Source organism: Mastomys coucha, unplaced genomic scaffold (assembly GCF_008632895.1).
Source record: "Mastomys coucha isolate ucsf_1 unplaced genomic scaffold, UCSF_Mcou_1 pScaffold23, whole genome shotgun sequence".
Taxonomy (NCBI): domain Eukaryota; kingdom Metazoa; phylum Chordata; class Mammalia; order Rodentia; family Muridae; genus Mastomys; species Mastomys coucha.
This window is the reverse complement of record NW_022196906.1, coordinates 14,932,478-14,950,027: the sequence shown is the minus strand read 5'-3', so window position 1 is coordinate 14,950,027 and position 17,550 is coordinate 14,932,478. Positions and strand designations below refer to the sequence as shown.

The 17,550-nt window shown below is 51.3% G+C and overlaps 1 protein-coding gene and 1 pseudogene across 5 annotated transcripts in view; both read left to right on the top strand.

The window, feature by feature from the left end:
- Window positions 1-292: 292 nt before the first annotated feature.
- Window positions 293-17,550, top strand: part of Col5a3 (collagen type V alpha 3 chain) — a 46,361-nt gene continuing 29,103 nt past the window's right edge. For 2 of the 4 annotated variants that reach the window (XR_004111621.1, XM_031344636.1), the window contains exons 1-19: window positions 321-492; window positions 5,284-5,445; window positions 5,542-5,731; window positions 5,802-5,958; window positions 7,078-7,182; window positions 7,840-7,989; window positions 10,609-10,722; window positions 10,816-10,956; window positions 12,073-12,120; window positions 12,194-12,235; window positions 12,706-12,768; window positions 13,237-13,311; window positions 13,401-13,484; window positions 13,979-14,035; window positions 14,131-14,184; window positions 14,962-15,015; window positions 16,702-16,755; window positions 16,851-16,904; window positions 17,070-17,123. Coding sequence is in view for 3 of the 4 variants with exons in the window: in XM_031344636.1 (XP_031200496.1) it covers window positions 405-492; window positions 5,284-5,445; window positions 5,542-5,731; window positions 5,802-5,958; window positions 7,078-7,182; window positions 7,840-7,989; window positions 10,609-10,722; window positions 10,816-10,956; window positions 12,073-12,120; window positions 12,194-12,235; window positions 12,706-12,768; window positions 13,237-13,311; window positions 13,401-13,484; window positions 13,979-14,035; window positions 14,131-14,184; window positions 14,962-15,015; window positions 16,702-16,755; window positions 16,851-16,904; window positions 17,070-17,123 (1,746 nt within the window). In the remaining variant the exon portion in view is untranslated. Of the gene's footprint in view, window positions 493-5,283; window positions 5,446-5,541; window positions 5,732-5,801; window positions 5,959-7,077; window positions 7,183-7,839; window positions 7,990-10,608; window positions 10,723-10,815; window positions 10,957-12,072; window positions 12,121-12,193; window positions 12,236-12,705; window positions 12,769-13,236; window positions 13,312-13,400; window positions 13,485-13,978; window positions 14,036-14,130; window positions 14,185-14,961; window positions 15,016-16,701; window positions 16,756-16,850; window positions 16,905-17,069; window positions 17,124-17,550 lie in introns of all 4 variants that reach the window. The other 2 variants (XM_031344635.1, XM_031344634.1) reach the window with 2 other exon arrangements.
- Window positions 15,302-16,162, top strand: LOC116072992 (annotated as a pseudogene). Its single transcript, XR_004111622.1, has one exon. The product of XR_004111622.1 is annotated as a transcription factor BTF3 pseudogene (transcript).

Sequence of the window (17,550 nt, the reverse complement as noted above, 5' to 3'; positions counted from 1 at the left end):
GCTTCTTTCTCCCTGGTGAGCTATCTCTCTACTCTGAGGTTGAAAGTTTGGTCAGGCTAAGATAGCCTTTGAGAAAGTCAGTCCGAGAAGCATTCTAGGGTTGGTGGGCGTGGCCCATCGTCCTGGTGGTGATGTCCAGCAAGAATGCCCCCCCCCACGTCAGCCAGCCAATCAGCGCGTGGTGCACACTTCGCAAACTTTTTCCGTACAGCTGTGAATCCCTCCCCCGCACCCTCTCCCGCCCAGGCCCCGCCCGGCCAGGGCTCCAGAGCGCAGGGCGCGGCCAGGGCGAGGTCTCCGACAGTCTCCCGCAGATCCTCACAGCCTCCGGCTGTCCAGAGTGACTGCTCACTGGAAGACCAGTCCACATTCCCCTTGGCCTTGGTGCACCGGGCCCCGCTGGGATGAGAAGCTGCCGGAGACTGGACCAGCTTCAGGCCGGCCTCTGCCTGCTCCTGGCCTCCCTGCAGCTCGTGTCCTGGACGCTGGCTGGTGAGCAGGAACGATGGGCTGGAATAGCATTTGAGGGTGCAAGGGAGACCCCAAAACGTGTGTGCAAGGGAGAGGTTGTTCGTAACGGGTGCCTAGAGCTAGGGTCTAGCTCTAGCTGATGCATGCATGTGAGGAGGGGGATGTTGCCAGGAAAAGGACGGGCTGTGTTTACAAGCTAGTGTGTGAAGATGACTGCTTCTGCGTATAGTGCAATCCCAACATGGGCTATATGAGAGCTTGCATTTAAAAAAAAAAAACGTATTTTGCCAGGCGGTGGTGGCACACGCCTTTAATCCCAGCACTTGGAAGGCAGAGACAGGCGGATTTCTGAGTTCGAGGCCAGCCTGGTCTACAGAGTGAGTTCCAGTACAGCCAGAGCTATACAGAGAAACCCTGTCTCGAAAAACCAAACCAAACCAAACCAACCAAACAAACAAACAAAAAAACGTATTTTAAACTGGGCGTTGTGGCACATGTCTTTAATCTCAGCACTCGGGAGGCAGAGGCAGGTGAATCTCTGTGAGTTCGAGGCTAGCTTGGTCTGAAAAGTGAGTCTAAGACATCCAGTCTTAAACACTGTCTTAAACAAACGAACACAAAACAACCCCTCCTCCACTAAAACCAACTGTATTTTATAGGAGTGTGTGCATATATGTGCACTTGGGTGTGATGGCTGACTGGGATGGTATAAGTCTGGGTTACAGAACAGTTCTTGGGAGAGTGTGTGAGGTCAGATGCAAGAGTTCAACGTGTCTGTGGAGCTGTAATTCTTCCCCTCCTCTCTTCGCTGGTGTATGAAATAGGGTCTTATGTGGCTCAGGCTGGCCTCAAACTTACTATGTAATCCAGGCTGTGTCTTTGAACTTCTAACCCTCCTCTATCCTCCAAGGGCTGGGATGGATCATGTCGTACTGGGGATGGAACCTAGGACTTCCAGTATGCTAGGCAAGCACTGTCTCTACCAAGTTTCAACCCCTAACCCCATTGGGATGATTTTTGAGAGTAATCATGTGTTACAGATGTGTTTATTTGTCTTTGGTTGGCTGTAGTTGGGATTTAGGGGTTTATATTATTGCCCACGGGAACATGAGTGCCTAATTCTGAGGCTGGTGGTGAGTGGGATGGACAAATCAGGAATTCACAGTTTTCTTTTAAAAATTACATCTTTCTGTCTCTCTGTCTCTCTGTCTCTGCCCCCCTCTCTCTGTTTGTGTGTGTGTGTGTGTGTGTGTGTACACTTGTGCCACAGAATGAGTGTGGAGGTCAGATGAACAACTAACTTTTGAGGATCAGTCTCTCCTTCCACCATGTAGGCCTCAGGAATTGAACTCAGGTCATTAGACTTTGCAGCAAGCACCCCGATCCAGCCATTTCACTGACCCGCACAGTTCCCTTTTGCACTTCTCCCAAGGGCTTTTTTTACATTATCCTCTCTTTGCCCCAAACTGGCTCCCACCCCTCCTGCCCCCTCCCCTCCCCCACCCCCGTTCTCCCTAGAGCCACAGCATCAGCACCATGGACAGGGCCCACGGGAGGGCTGCATTGAGGGGCGAGGCAGGGTGCGGCACCAGGAGGGGGTGGGGCTCAGCGCCCGCGAGGAAGGCCAAGTGGAATTTGCATCACACCCCAGCTGCAAGATCCTGGGGTGATTTTTCCTGAAGAATTTCTCAGGGCCCCCAAGGGGGTCCCCAGGGCTAAGGGACTGGTGAGTCACCGCTGACGCATGCCCAGCTGTGAGCATGTGGCCTGGTGCCTCAGCCACGCCTCTCTGGGTTCTGCGGGTGGCAATGGTAAGAGGGAGGACACGATGATTCTCCAAGTGATGGATGACCAGGGCTTCTAAGACCTAGATCACCTCACAGAAGGAGAGGAAGGTGCATTCTGTCCCCAGAGGCCACATGCATACACTGACTCTACTTTCCCAATTTCTGCTGAGTCTGGGAAAGTTGCAGGCCATGTGGGGAACTCCGTGTTGGCCTATGCCCCATTCCCACGCTCACACAACCTCAGAGTCATGCAACCTCAGGCATTCATTCAGAATACAAGACCCCTGGGACTCCAGGAATGTGCAACTCATGGCCACACCCAGGCAACCCCATCTGCCACCCAGACGGGACCCTCCTGTGTTTTCAGATTCTCACATATGCTTCTCTATGGTCCACAGACAAATGCTGTCATCTTTCACAAGCAGTCGCCCACTCAGTGACTTGGTCATAGTTTCCCTTGCATTGCGTGGGAGAAATCTGGGGGTTAAAGCCTCCATCTCCCATTACAAGTCTGGCCTGTGAGGTATACGGTGTGGAGCTCTTGCTGCCAGGGCCCCAACTCATGCTGAACAATGGCATCGGACTTAAAGTTTTTCTTTTCTTTTCTTTTTTTTACATTTCTTCATTGTTTGTGTGTATGTGTGTGCGCGCGCACATGTGGAAGTCAGACAACCTGAAGCAGCCAGTTCTCTCCTTTCAGGATGTGTGTGCGCGCACACATGTGGAAGTCAGACAACCTGAAGCAGCCAGTTCTCTCCTTTCAGGATGTGTGTGCGCGCACACATGTGGAAGTCAGACAACCTGAAGTAGGGAGTTCTCTCCGTTCAGTGTGTGGGTTACTGGGATCAAGCTTACGTTATTTGGCTCGGCAGCAAGTGCCTTTACCTGTTGAACCATCTTGTCAGTCCTGAAAGCTTTTCATCTAATTAACTGCCTGTACCTCAACCAGTGGCAAATCCCATGCTTGCAAATTTTCCTGCCATGACCCAGCTGCATCCCACCTACCCGCTTCACATCCTAGACCCCACCAAGCATCTCCCTAGAGGCCTCGATCAAGGCAGGAAGAGGGTGTGTATGTGTGTGTGGGGGGGAGTTTGGGTGGCCCCTGACCCCTCTTGCATGTCCCACAGGCTCAATGGCTCTTGTGTGTTTCTTGTCATGGAGCCGTGAGAAAGAAAGGGCAGTCAGCAATCGAAAGGTCATTGCCAAGAGGACTCAAGGCTGAAGCACATGTCCTCTGGGCAATGGCAGGGAGGACTTTTGAAATGGGAGTGAGTAATGACCAAGGGGAGACCCCTCTTCCTACTTCCTAGAAGCTGGGATCTGTGTTAGCTCAATTAGTAAAGTACTCACCTAGCATGCACAAATCCCTGTGTTCCATCCCAGCCCTGCATAAATGGGGCAAGGTAGAGCATGTCTGTAATCTTAGCACTCTGGAGGTGAACAACAGAAGGTCAGGAGTTCAAGACCAGCCTGGCCTACAGTAGACCTTATCTTGAAAACAAAACCAATAAGCTGAGCTGGGCAAAGTCCTTCTACCAGATGATGCTGTGGATCTAAATCTTCCCTAGGATGATCCTTAGGGGGATGACCTTGTGGTTAGCAGAGCCTGAGAGCCCAGATTCAGCCCCAAATACTTCTTAATGACAGCCTGGCTACTGAAGAGACAATTACAGATGGGGGTGGGGGTTGGGGTGGGAACAGATGGAGAGAGAGAATACCAAGAAAGCAAGATTGATTGTTGACTGATTTCAGACCTGAGCCATGGAGTGGGACAGAGAGAAGGTAGAATGGACAGAGGTGAGGATACAGGTACCTGAACAGGACTCTACAAAGTTCAGAGGGTAAAGGGGGCAGCTGGGATGGGGGTGTCTTCCTCCATGTCTCTTCCTCTCCAAGTCTAGTCTCCCAACCCAATTTCCAGTGGTGAGGTCAGCTGAGCCACTCTGAAGTGAGGTCCTGGCGGATTTAGCAGAACCTGATTCTACCAAGAGTCTGGGTCAGGGGGTTAGTGGGACAGTTTGCTAGGGGAAGGGACAGGCCAGGGGTTTTGGGCCCAGGGGAATCCCTTACCCGCCCTGTACAAACCATGTGGATTCAGTTAACACTGGCCAAGCTGCCTGGGTGGGGCCGCAAAAATGGCTTGGATTAGAGGCCTTTGGGGCCAGACCTATTCTTTCTTTTCTGGGATGAGTGAGGGAGAAGATCAGGGGTTATCAGAAATAGATGGTCAGAAGGTGATAAAACTGGTCCAGGACAGAGGAAGGAGGTCAGGGAAGTTAGATTGAGAGTCAGAGGGAGGAGGTAGGGGGAGTTAGATGGGGAGTCAGAGGGAGGAGGTCAGTGGGAGTTAGATGGAGAGTCAGATGGAGGAAGTCAGGGAGAGTTAGATGAGAGAATAAGATAGAGAAGGCTGTGGGTCCTGGGAGTCATAAGGAGAGGCCATGGGGCTGGGGATCAGAGGGAGGAGGCTAAGAAAAGTGCACCCCCACACTCCTTTTCCCCTTGTGGGTTTTCCCTTGCAAGGGGGCTCCATGCCGGGAAGCTGCCCAAGGAACCAGTGTGGGGGTGTAGGGAGAAGGGGAAGGCTTGGCTCTGGGGCTCCAGCCAGGAAGATTTGATTCATCCTAGAACTAGGTCAGCTTTTTTTTTTCTCACCGAAAACTTAGGGGGAAAGAAACAACCAGTCAACAGACTGATGTACCAAGAACATCTGTGGGGCATGGGGGAGGTGCGGCTAGTCCCAGGCCACTCGCCTCTTCCTGGATGGACTGTGAGGAAAGGAACCCCCAAAACCTCAGCAAGTATTCTAGAGTTTGGGGCCTTTTTTTTTTTCTTTTTTTTAAACTTCTCTATTTTCAGACAGAATCTCTTTAAGTTGCTCAGGCTGGCCTTGAACTCTCTGTGCAGAGCAGGGAGAGGAGCCTCCTCCTCACACCTTCTCAGGACTGAAGACTGTACAGTCAGGCCCGATTCCTATGCTGGTTCTGGCCACACCTTCTCACCCCCCTGTGTCTTTCTACAGCAGAACCTGTGGATGTACTGGAAGCCTTGGTTGTGCACAGAGATCAGGCTGGGGTGGCTGAAGGACCTGGCTTCTGCCCCCAGAGGATTCCACAGGGTGACCGAGCATTTAGGGTGGGCAAGTCCAGCCTTCTCAGTGTCCCCACATGGCAGCTCTTTCCAGGTGAGTCAGAATGGGAAGGCTGGGGAGGGGGGCTCATCCTGGAAGGGTAAGTCACCCTGCCTGTCTTACCTGTTCCCTTTACCTCTGCCCACACAGATGGACATTTTCCTGAGAACTTTTCTGTGCTGCTCACTCTGAGGGCCCAGCCAGCCAATCAGTCTGTCCTTCTGTCTATTTATGATGAGAAGGGTGTCCGGCAGCTGGGACTGGCACTGGGGCCAGCACTGGGTCTCCTTGGTGACTCCTTCAGGCCCCTCCCCAAGCAGGTCAACCTTATGGATGGCAGGTGAGTATGGAAGAAGGGAAAGGGGTGCCCTGTGGAAATCCCTGCACTGACAGACTTGTTCCTTTTGCAGGTGGCACCGTGTGGCGGTCAGCATCAGTGGTAACAAGGTGACCCTGGTGGTTGACTGTGAACCTCAGCCCCCCATGTTTGGTCAGGGGCCTCAGTTTATAAGCACAGCTGGACTCACTGTGATGGGAACCCAGGACACCAAGGAGGAGTCTTTTGAGGTATGTAGTTCAGTTGCAGGGGAAACTGAGGCAGAGGGTGGGGAGCTTTGTCCCCAGCCTAAACTAGAAGAGAACAGAGAAGGATAATGCCCAGTTTCCACCTAGCCCCACAGAGCTGAAGGAAGGGAGTGCCGCACAAGAGAGTGAGTGTCAGTAAATCGACAAGATGTGAGGTCTCACACACGCATCCTTGGTCCCTGCTGGAGTAAATGCTTGTGACAGATGGCTGAGACCACCACACGACCCAGTGCTGGTAGTCAGGATAATGTATGCCCGTGTGGAGGACCTCATCTCTCTAGCGAGCCACCTGCTGTCTAGTACCTGGCATACAGAAGTGGCATGAGAGAAAAGGGACCCTGAGTTTCGGGCGGCAGATGCTGAGTATACTAGTCACATTTTCCATCGCTGTGACAAAATGCAAGGCAGAAGCATGAAGGCTTACTTGGGCTTGCAGACTGAGGGCACAGCTCATCCTGGCAAGGAGTGTGAGGTGGCAAGTCGAACTGCATCTGAAGTCAGGAAGCAGAGGTGGACGCTGGCCCTCAGCTCACTTTCTTCCTTTTAATTAGTCCAGGACCCCAGCCCATGGCCTGTGTAGATAGGCCTTCCCACCTCAATTAACTTAATGTAGATCATCCCTCCCAGGCACGCGCAGAGCCTTGTGAGGTAATTCTAGACGACCTGACTATCATCTCGGGGCCCTGCAGGATGGCTCAGTCAGCAAAGGTTCATGCTGCTAAGTCTGTTGACTTGAGCTTGAACCTGAAATGTATGTGGTGGAAGGATAGAATTAAATCCTCTCGGTTGTCCTCTCAGCGTCACAAAGGAGTGACGTGGCACTCCTGTGACGTCCCTCCTGTGCGTGTGTATATACCCACTTCAAGTAGATAAATGTAATTTTTAAAAAGCTGACAAGCTTAACCATCACACTGGGTGTGTTTTTTTCTGTGGGGCCCCGAGGTTGGTGAGATCTTTGCTTCTTTGCTACCTGTAGATGCTGCAGGTCTTCCCTTCCTTAGGGTGCTCTGGGTGGGAGACACCAAGGCTTTATGGCTGGAGGTGCTCGGAGGCATGCTGGGAAACTAGGGTCATCCTGTGGCTCCTTTTCCTCCTTTCTAGGGAGACATCCAGGAGCTGCTGATCGTTCCAGACCCTGAGGCTGCCTTCCAAGCCTGTGAGCGCTACCTCCCTGGCTGTGATACCCTCGATTCCACAACCACAGTGGTGAGTAGGGGGTTCCAGGTGGCATCCCTGTCTGTAGGTATCAAGAGAGTCGATGATGACCCAGAAACAAAGAGTTGAACACCTTTAGACAGGAAACACAGGGCAGATCACAGAAGACGTGACACATCAACCCAGATGTGATGAGGCACATCTTAGTCCTCTCTTTACTCAGGAGGCTGACGATGAGGACTCTGACTTTGAGACCAGCCTAGGCTACATAGCAAAATCCTGTCTCCAAAATATCAGCAATATCAAAAATATCCTGCCTGCGCATGGGGAGATGGCTCAGTTAGTCAAGAGCTTTCCATTTCAGGTACCAGGACCTGTTTGATCTCCAGAGCCTGTGTGGCAATGCTGAGCATAGTCGAACACTGGTAACCCCAGTGCTGGGAAGGCCGAGGCAGGAGGATTCCTGAGGTTCAGTGGCCAGTCAAAATGGCGAGGTGGATGGTGCTTGAGGAATGACACCCAAGGCTGACCTCTTGCTTTCACATGTATGGGCACACACACACACACACACACACACACACACACACACACACCTAAGTGAACCATAGGTTGAATGATAACAATGACCATGTCCTAGCCCTCAGTGACTCAAGTAATGGCATTTCCAATGGGGAGAGATTGTAGCCCTAACTAGGACTCTTTCCCCAGGCCTCCAAAGATGATGAACCAGAAACACCCGCCCCTCGTCGTCGAAAGGGCAAAGGAAAGAAAAAAGGGCGGGGTCGCAAGGGCAAGGGAAGAAAGAAAAACAAGGAGACCTCTGGACTGAGTCCGACCCCTGGTGCCCCTGAGAACCAGGTAAGAACCTGGAACCTCCTGCTTTGCTCTTCACTGCCTGATGGCCACCCACCTCTAGTCCCTCATCTCTGTGTTGGTCCTCAGGGCCTGACTCCTGAGGTCTGATTCTCTCAGCTGAAGGGGATGGCAGGTCCTGGGTCAGGGGCTCTTTTGTGTCTGTTCCACACTCTGTGCTCACGGGGAGCTGGAGGAGGCACCTCTGAACCCAAGAGGACCCTGTGATTAGAAGGGTCATGGTGGAGTCTTAGCGAGGGGACCATCAGCTAGGGTAACTGGTTACAGGTGCACTGGTTATTGTGTCAGTATGTGGGGTTCACTGCTGGGGCCACCGGTGGGGATTTTTCCTTTGACGGTCCTGTCTGGGGACTCATCTGGAGGTTCTAGCAGAGGAGCACAGATACTCCCAACCCTCTGTCAGGGAAGGTCATCCTCTTTAAGCTTGCACCTTTGGGAGCGACACATGGAGCAGCGAGGAAGGAAGGGGACAGCTGCCTAGCGAGCTAGACCAGCAAGGTCAGTCCTGGAGACCAGCGGGATGACAGATGTCACATTCTGATCACCCTCACTTCTTTCCTTCTAAAAATATTTTATTTTTTAATTGGATATTTTCTTTATTTACATTTCAGATGTTTTCCCCTTTCCAGGACTCCCCTCCCCACCCTCACTTCTTGAGGGTACTAGTTAGGATTGCTGGTTGAGGAGGTTGTTCATTAAGGTGAATACGTAAGGAGTTCCTAGTTGGAGGTCTTCCCTTGGAGTCCTAGTTGGAGGCTATTGGTGAAGGTCATTGATAAAGGTCACTGTTGGTACTTTGACTGGTCTTTGCTGTGTGTGAACTTTTCCCGGCAGACATGATCAATAGATAGGGAAGTAGTGGCCAACCATGGTATAATGTCACTCACATCTAGCTTGGGAAACCAATGAGTTGGTTGGCTGTACGTACAGAGAGCTAAGGTGAGGCGTTACACACTGGGGCGTGGGTGACCCCGAAGCAGTCTCCCTAAGCGTGGATACCGTCTTTCCCCTCAGCTGCACAGACAGAAGCCTCTTCAGTTAGCCTCCACACTCAGTACTCTCACCTTTCCAGAGACCAGGAAACCACGTGCAGCCTGGGCAGAATTACAGATAGCTGGGAGGGAGGCCCAGGGAAGAGTGGCTGGAATCTCAGGTGAGGAGATGCCAATGCCCACCCTCGACCTCATTCTACAAGGGAGTGGCACAGGTTGGGCCTTGAGAGTCTTTCCTACCTACAATTGTCTTTGATGAAGATGGCAACACTGTTCTCTCACATGGCTCACAACAGCCTGTAATTCCAGTTCGAAGGAATCTGACGCCCTCCCTCTTCAGGGGACCTGCACTCACATGGCACATTTGTGAGTGTGCGCACATGCACACATACATACATATTAAAAAAAAAAAGATCAAAAACCAAAACAACAAAAACCTGACCAAAAGCAACTTAGAGGAGAGAGGGGATTATTTCAGCTTACAATTCCAGGTTATAGCCCCTTATTTGGGGGAAGTCAAGGCAGCAACTTAAAACATGACATCCACAATCGAGAGCAGAGAGAGGAAGTCCATGAATTCCTGCTTGCTTGCTCTCAGCTAGCTTTGGCTTGTCTTATACTGTTCAGAACCTCCTGCCTAGGAGGGGCCAACTACAGTGGGCTGGATCTTTCAGTTAACAACAATCAAGACAATCTCCCACAGACATCCCACTGGTCCACCTGATCTAAACACTCACAGACATCCTTCCCAGGTGACTCTAGGCTGTGTCAGGTTGTCATTAAAATAAGCCAATGCACTAGTCGGAGGTTAAAGGTTAAGGGTTATTTATTAGGGAGATTGCTAGAAGACACAATGGGGTCATTGTTAGTGGAATAATTGGCTGAGGACCGCAGAGAGGGTTCATTATTTGGGAGAATCACTAAACAGTGATTTTGTTGGATGATTCCACTACTTGGGGTCATAGTTGGCTTCCTAGATGGAAGACTTTCTCTCCGGAGCCATTGATGCAAATCATGGAGGCAGGGCTCACCTAGCAGTCACTGGTCTTTGGAATAATTTGGGTTAATTTTGTAGGTTATTGACTGGTACATTACTGGGAAGGGGCCCGAAGTCATTGGTTGGGTCCTTGGTTGGAAGGGTCACTGGTTGTAATTAGATATCAGTTCTAGATCTTTCTGTCCCATAGTCTGACTACCAAGTTCTCTGCCTTGACCCAGTTCTCCTGCAGCTGTCCAGGCTGGATGAGCTGCAGCCTGGCTGGCTGACGGCTGAGCTGTCCGGGGAGAAAACACGTGGGGCTGGGCTTCCGGTTGTCTGGCCCCGGAGTGCTGGCTTTTTACTTTCACCACTGGGCCCTGGAGCCAATCCAGTTCTGTTCCCAGGCCTGGGAGATTTGGCCCTGCTCTGCTCCTCTAAGGAGGTTTCCCCTCTGGCCACCTTGTACCGGGCACCTGTTTTTCCCCCACCAGCCTCTGAACTTGGTGGGAAGCTACCTCTGTCTACCCGACCCTGAACTGGGGATTCCCCTAAGGGAGCCCTGGCTTCTCCTTTGCTTCCTTTGTCTTGATTGGCCTCACCCCAGATCTGACACTCCTTCCATTTCTGCTGCAGACCTCCCTCCTCATCCCTGAGACAGAGAAGCCAGTTCCACACCTGCCTCCGACTCCCACACCTTTGGCCATCACCACCACTGTCACTATTGGACGAAATGCCACAGTCTTGCAGGTTGTCGGGAAGTGGATGTCGCTGGGCCAGGGGGGTGGGGTGGTGAAGGTGATGGCCAAGCATAAACCTTGACGTTCCCAATGTCCTCCGCAGGGGTTGGACTCTAGTACTGAAACTGAGTGGAGGACTCCAGAGATGGATGCTACTGAGGAGGGTGAAGGAGGTGGCCCCACCATGGGCCCCAAGTTCGGGGCAGCGGAACAGTCTTTACAGACTGAGTTCCAGATCTTTCCTGTGAGTCTAGAGGAGCTGGATCAGGAGATGAGCTGTAGATACATACATTCTTGTTCTTAACTGTGTTTGTTTTGTGTCAGCTGCCTTTGTGTGCCCCTGGCACAGTTGCAGCTGCAAAACATTTACCAAGCACTTACAGTGTGACAGGGGCTGGCGATGCAAGTGGCCTTTAGTCTAAGCAGTGGAGAAGCCATTTGACTTCCAGTGGAACCCTGCTTCCAGCTCTCTGAGTGTCCTACCTGCTGAGCGGACAGTAGGGGGAGCCAGAGAGTCCCGGTTGAGCATCATCATGGAGACAGGATCATGTGGTGGGAGGCTTCCGTTCTTGCAGAAGGGGAAGCAGTGAGAGGGAAAGCTGTTCTCTGCTGACCCGGCACCCTCCTCCCCTTTAACTCTATCTGGGAAAACACCACTGTTCCTCTGGATGCCTCCCTCAGTAAATTCTCTCTGGATGCATCCAGACACACCTAGTTTCATCTCACCAATCTCCTGGGTGATTCCATTTTTGTTGCTGTCGGATTCATTCATTCATTCATTCATTCATCCATTCATTCATTGAGACAGACTCTTACTGTGTAGCCCTGGTTGGTTATCCTGGAATTTGCTATGCAGACCCAGCTGACCTTGAACTCCCAGAGATTCTCCTGCCTCTGCCTCTGAGTGCTGGGATTAAAGCATGAGCTGGCCTCTCCTAGGCAATTTCAAATCCTGTCAGGCTAACAATGAGGATAAGTCATCACGCATGTCAAGGGTTACAACTCATTTGCCATATGGGTGTCACACACTAAATGACTTCATGAGTTACCTGTGGATGGCTACAGGTTTGAATAAGGTCCTAGCATCACTCTGCCCTCCTGCCTCTGCCTCTGCCCTCCTGCCTCTGCCTCTGCCTCTGCCCTCCTGTCTCTGTCTCTGCCCTCCTCTCTGTCTCTGCCCTCCTGTCTCTGCCTCTGCCCTCCTGTCTCTGCCCTCCTATCTCTGTCTCTGCCCTCCTGTCTCTGTCTCTGCCATCCTCTCTGTCTCTGCCCCCTGTCTCTGTCTCTGCCCTCATGTCTCTGTCTCTGCCCTCATGTCTCTGCCCTCATGTCATATTTTCTCTCTCCTCACTGTCCCCAGGGTGTTGGAGAAAAGGGAGCGAAGGGAGAGCCTGCGAGAGTAGAGCAGGTGAGAGGGGGGTGGGCTGTGAGAAGGTTGAGGGGCTTCATGAGAACAGGGGTCACACTTGTTTTCCCCCCAGGGACAGCAGTTTGAGGGGCCTGCAGGAGCTCCAGGACCCCAGGTGAGTACTGGTTCTAGCCCCGAATTCCACCTCTTTCCCCACCCCCTGCCTTCTAGAGCCACACACAAAACAGCTGTGCTACTGGGTGCTCGAGCAGCTGTTTTCTCTTCCTTTCCATTTATACGGCCCAGGCTGGTCTTCACTCACTATGTAGCCTAGGCTGGACTGTCTCCTGATCCTTCTGCCTCAGCCTCCTGAACATTGGTGCGCACCATGGTGCCTGACTCTCTTCTAGTTGGGGACAAGATTTGGATTTTAGTGTTGCCTGAAGGTCACTGGATATTCTATACCCAAAAGATGTGTCAAAAAGATTTAGTGTGTGAAGTTGAGAGGTCAATAGACCATGGTGGGAACAGAGCTGGCTAAGTGGTAGTCAGGAGTTATGGCTGAAGTCAAGGTCACAGGTGGGTCAGAAGCCAGCTAGGCTCAAGTTCTGCATCTCTTCTGACCTCTAATTTCTGTCTCCACAGGGAATATCTGGTCCTTCAGGCCCTCCTGGGCCTCCGGGCTTCCCTGGGGACCGTGGTCTACCGGTAAGAGACTCTCCACTGGAGTGTATCCTTGTGCTGGGGTGGGATTTCGGGTTGGGAGTGTAGAGATTTGAATGTGGGTGTGGGGGCTGGGATTGGGAACACCATCCCAGAAGTGATATTGCCCCCATCTGTGAACTCTGTGAACTCTGACCTCCCATCCCATTTTTCTCCTTGTGCCTGTTTTTGTGCATCTTTAAATTTTTCATGACATTTTAATTTATCTATTTTGTGCATGTGCATGCACACATGGGGGATAGTGGCATGTACCCTGGCCCCTGAGCAGAGGTCATAGGACACCTTGCAAGACTTAGTTCTCTCCTACCACATGGATCTTGGGCGATCAGACTCAGGTCTTCAGGCTCCTTCTCAGTCTCTCTCCCTCTCTGTCCCCTCTCATCTTCCATCTTTTGTCCTCACCTCTGTTTCTTCCCTCCTCCATCCACCCCTCTGTCTTGCTCTTTCTCTCAGGGCCCTGCTGGCCTCCCAGGAATCCCAGGCATTGATGGAGTCCGGGGCCTGCCGGGCACAGTGATTATGATGCCGGTAAGGAGGAAGAGTCCCATCCCTGGGCAGTGGAGTCCTGACCCCAGGGGATGCCTTCTTGTGGATCTCTACTCATAGTTGTTCCTTAGTTCCATTTTGCAAGCAGCTCGATGAAAGGACCCCCAGTCTCCTTCCAGCAGGCCCAGGCCCAGGCAGTCCTGCAACAGGCTCAGGTGAGTGGGCTAAGGGGCATGTGTTATTTGAGGGACAGCAGACAGAAAGGTTCATGTAGGATGGGTTGGTAGACTGAGGACGTCTCTCTCTTGAAGATGCTTGCTGTGAGTTTCTGTGGTTATTGTTAAATCCTGAGCCTGGGTGGTTTATAGAGAACAGAGGATCTGGGCTAATGAAGCTGGAGGCTGGGAAGTCCCAGAGCAGCATGCTGCCACCTAGCTGGGTGTGTTGTAACTGGTAGAGGGCAGTGCAAGGCAAGATAGTACATGCATGAAGATAACCCACCACTCTTTTAAAGGTACTGATTGCAGGATGGGGGACTCCACCCTTGTGATTTCATCTAATCCCAGTCATCTTCTGAAAGGCTCCCCTCAAAGTATTATCAACACATGAGTCGGGGGACAAATTTACAACCTGTGAAGGAGGCACACTCCTACCTCTAGCAGTGCTTCTATAGTCTTATGGGGGACTCTTGCTCTGTCTGTTTTTCCAGCTGTCCATGAAAGGGCCCCCTGGTCCAGTAGGGCTCACTGGGCGCCCAGGCCCTGTGGTAAGTAGGGGTCTGCACTGGGGAGAGTGTGTCTATGCCAGATGGCGGGCCACATTGCTCAAACTGGGCTCCTCCCCCATCTCTTCTCCTCCAAGGGCCTCCCTGGATATCCAGGTCTGAAAGGTGAATTGGGAGAAGTAGGGCCACAGGTGAGTTTGGAGGGATATGGGGGGAAATGGATTAGATGGGAAAAGTTTCCTCCAAATGTTACAGGATAAAATGCCAGCTGGGGAATTATAACAAACAGAATAGAATATACATGTGAACCTTTGCCTCTCCTGGGGAGTGATTTAAAATAGGCTCTAAGGGAGCTGGAGAGATGGCTTAGTGGTTAGAAGCACTGGCTATTCTTCCAGAGAACCTGGGTTTAATTCTCAGTGCCCATATAGTGGTACATGATTGTCTGTAATTCTGTTTCCATAGGCACCCTCACGCAGACATACATGTAGGCAAAACACCAATGCACATGAAATAAAAATAAATAAAATAGGTCCTGGGTTGGGGACTGGGTTCAGCTGGTAAAGCACTTGCCTAATATACATGAAACCCTGAGTCCCAGCCCCAGCACTGCATAAGCCGGGTGTGGGGTGCACAGCTGCCATCCCAGCACTTGGCGGGGTAGAGGCTGAAGGACCAGGAGGGCAAGGCCTAGCTGAAAACTCAAAGATCTACCTGCCTCCACCTCCCAAGTGCTGGGATCAAAGGTGTGCACATCTTTAATCTCAGCACTCAGGAGGCAGAGGCAGGGGGATCTCTATGAATTCAATGCCAGCCTGGTCTTTATAGTGAGTTCTAGGCCAGCCAAAGTCACATGGTAAGACCTTGTCAAAAAAGAAACAAAGCAAACAAAACAAAACAAAACAAAATAAAAAACAAAAAAGCACAAGCCTTTTCTTTTAATTTTTCCTTCTTGTTTCCCACCGTAGGGCCCCCGAGGATTACAGGGCCCTCCTGGGCCTCCTGGACGGGAAGGCAAGACAGTGAGTAACTTCGAGGTTCTTTAGTTATGCTTTGCTCACCACCAGCATCAAACAAAAACTCTGGTTTCGTTCTCTCTGGTCTTCTTGTGTTATCAGAGGGACCTGAACATTGAAGGTGGCAGTGGGTGCTCTGCTGGGTGTATAGTGAAGGGGTGTGGCAGGTGGCAGCCTTAAAGGGACTTGAGAACAATGACAACGAAGGCTTGGCCTGGGGTCTGACGTGTAGTCAGGAGCAGGTGAAGAACAACCTAAGCAGCTCAACATATAAAAAAGAATCCTGCCTCTAGCTGCCATCTTGCGTCCCCGTGGCGTGTGTGTGCCTTCTCTCAGCTGGTCTGCCCAAGACCCCCTGAGCGTGAACTTTAGTTCTCCGCAAGGCCGCATCTCCACTCCGACAAGATGAAAGAAACGATCATGAACCAGGAGAAACTCGCCAAACTGCAGGCACAAGTGCGCATTGGTGGAAAAGGAACTGCTCGTAGAAAGAAGAAGGTGGTTCACAGAACAGCCACAGCAGACGATAAAAAACTGCAGTTCTCCTTAAAGAAATTAGGGGTAAACAATATCTCTGGCATTGAAGAGGTGAACATGTTTACAAACCAAGGAACAGTGATCCATTTTAACAACCCTAAAGTTCAGGCATCTCTGGCAGCAAACACCTTCACCATTACAGGCCATGCTGAGACAAAGCAGCTGACAGAAATGCTTCCTAGCATCCTCCACCAGCTTGGTGCAGACAGTCTGACTAGTTTGAGGAGACTGGTTGAAGCTCTGCCCAAACAATCTGTGGATGGAAAAGCGCCACTTGCTACTGGAGAGGATGATGATGATGAAGTTCCAGATCTGGTGGAGAATTTTGATGAGGCTTCTAAGAATGAGGCAAACTGAATTGAAGCAACTTCTGAAGAAGGTGACACTTGCAGAACTTACAGGAGCTGCTATTTTATACCATGACTGCTTTTTAAAATGTTTTTGTTTATTATGGATCTGATAAAAATCTAGGTCTTTAATATTTTTAGCCCAAGCCCCCCGGACACTGCAGCTCTTTTCAGTTTTCGCTTATACCTAATTCATTCTTTGTGGCAAATTAAGCTGAAGAAGCCTGGGAATAAAGTTTGGAAAAGGTTAATAAATTCTTTGCCTAGTATAAAAAAAAAAAAAAAAAGAATCCCTGAAGCTGTGCATGCCAGTGTGCCCGTAATCCCAGCATTTGGGAGATGAGACAGGAGAATTAGAAATTCAAGGTCATCCTTTAACTTCTGCATAGGGTAAAACACTTGCTGCCAGTCTGGAGTTCAGTCTCAAGATTTACCTCATGGGAGAAGAGAACTGACTTCCACAAGTTGTCTTCTGACCTCCACTTATATGCCATGGCATATGCACGCACACGCATGCACACACACTAAATACACTCGCCAGGCTTGGTGACTTTAACCCCAGCACTCAGGAGTCCGAGGCAGGTAGATCTCTGGGCAGGCCTGTGATCCCAGCATAAATAGTGAGTACCAGGCCAACCAGGGCTGCACAGTGAGCCCCTGTCTCAACAACAACAACAAAACAAAAATTTAAGAAAGCAGCCCTTGGGAGACAGTAAAATGTAGTGCACGGTAGCGATAATGGATAACAGGACATTTAGAGCTCTGGGAAGATCATCCATCCTTGACTTTAGCCTCACTTTCTTCATAGGGCCGAGCTGGAGCAGATGGGGCTCGGGGGCTTCCTGGAGACACAGGACCCAAGGTGGGTGCTGGGGCCAGGACAGGTTGGGGGGGCATCGGAGGATAGGGGGACTGTCAAGGTCAAGGATTCAAGGCAGCTGCTGTCTCTTCCAACAGGGTGACCGGGGCTTTGATGGCTTGCCGGGGCTGCCTGGTGAGAAGGGCCAGAGGGTGAGTGCCCCTCCCATACCCACGCCCCTGTTTCAGTGTGTACTGCTTCATTAACTTCAGAGCTTCAGACCCTGTCTGAGCTTTCATGTCCCCACACTGAGCTTTTCTGGCGTGGCTCCTGCATGTGCTAATCTGTTCAAATGTCCCCCTCCTTTTCTGTGCCAGGGTGACTTTGGACATGTAGGGCAGCCTGGTCCCCCAGGAGAGGACGGTATAAAGGTAAGCTGGAGGGGGGCACAGGAAAGAGGCTGGCTTAGAGGTTCAGAAACCCCGAAGAGAGGCAAGAACCTGGATCTCAGCAGGAGAGCTCTTGCCTGAGTGTTTTGGTATGCTAGGAAAGTAGCTCAGAGCCCCTAGAAGGAATCCTTCAGTGAGAGGCTGGGGGTGCAGCTCAGTGGTGGAGCACTTGTCTACCATATATGAAGCCCTGGCTTCATTCCCTGACATTGAAACAAACACAGACAAACAAACAAACCCCCAGAAATATGCTGAGTGGTGTGTGGGGACTGGGGTCTGCACTGGTGGAGCAGGAAGCCCCAGGTCCTCTAAAAGGCAGCGCTGGAGCTGAAAGCTAGCTTTAGGGTTAGGATGTGGGAGGGTAAGTTGAGGCCTGGAGACTGTGAGCTCAGTCTGTAAGAATGTGGAG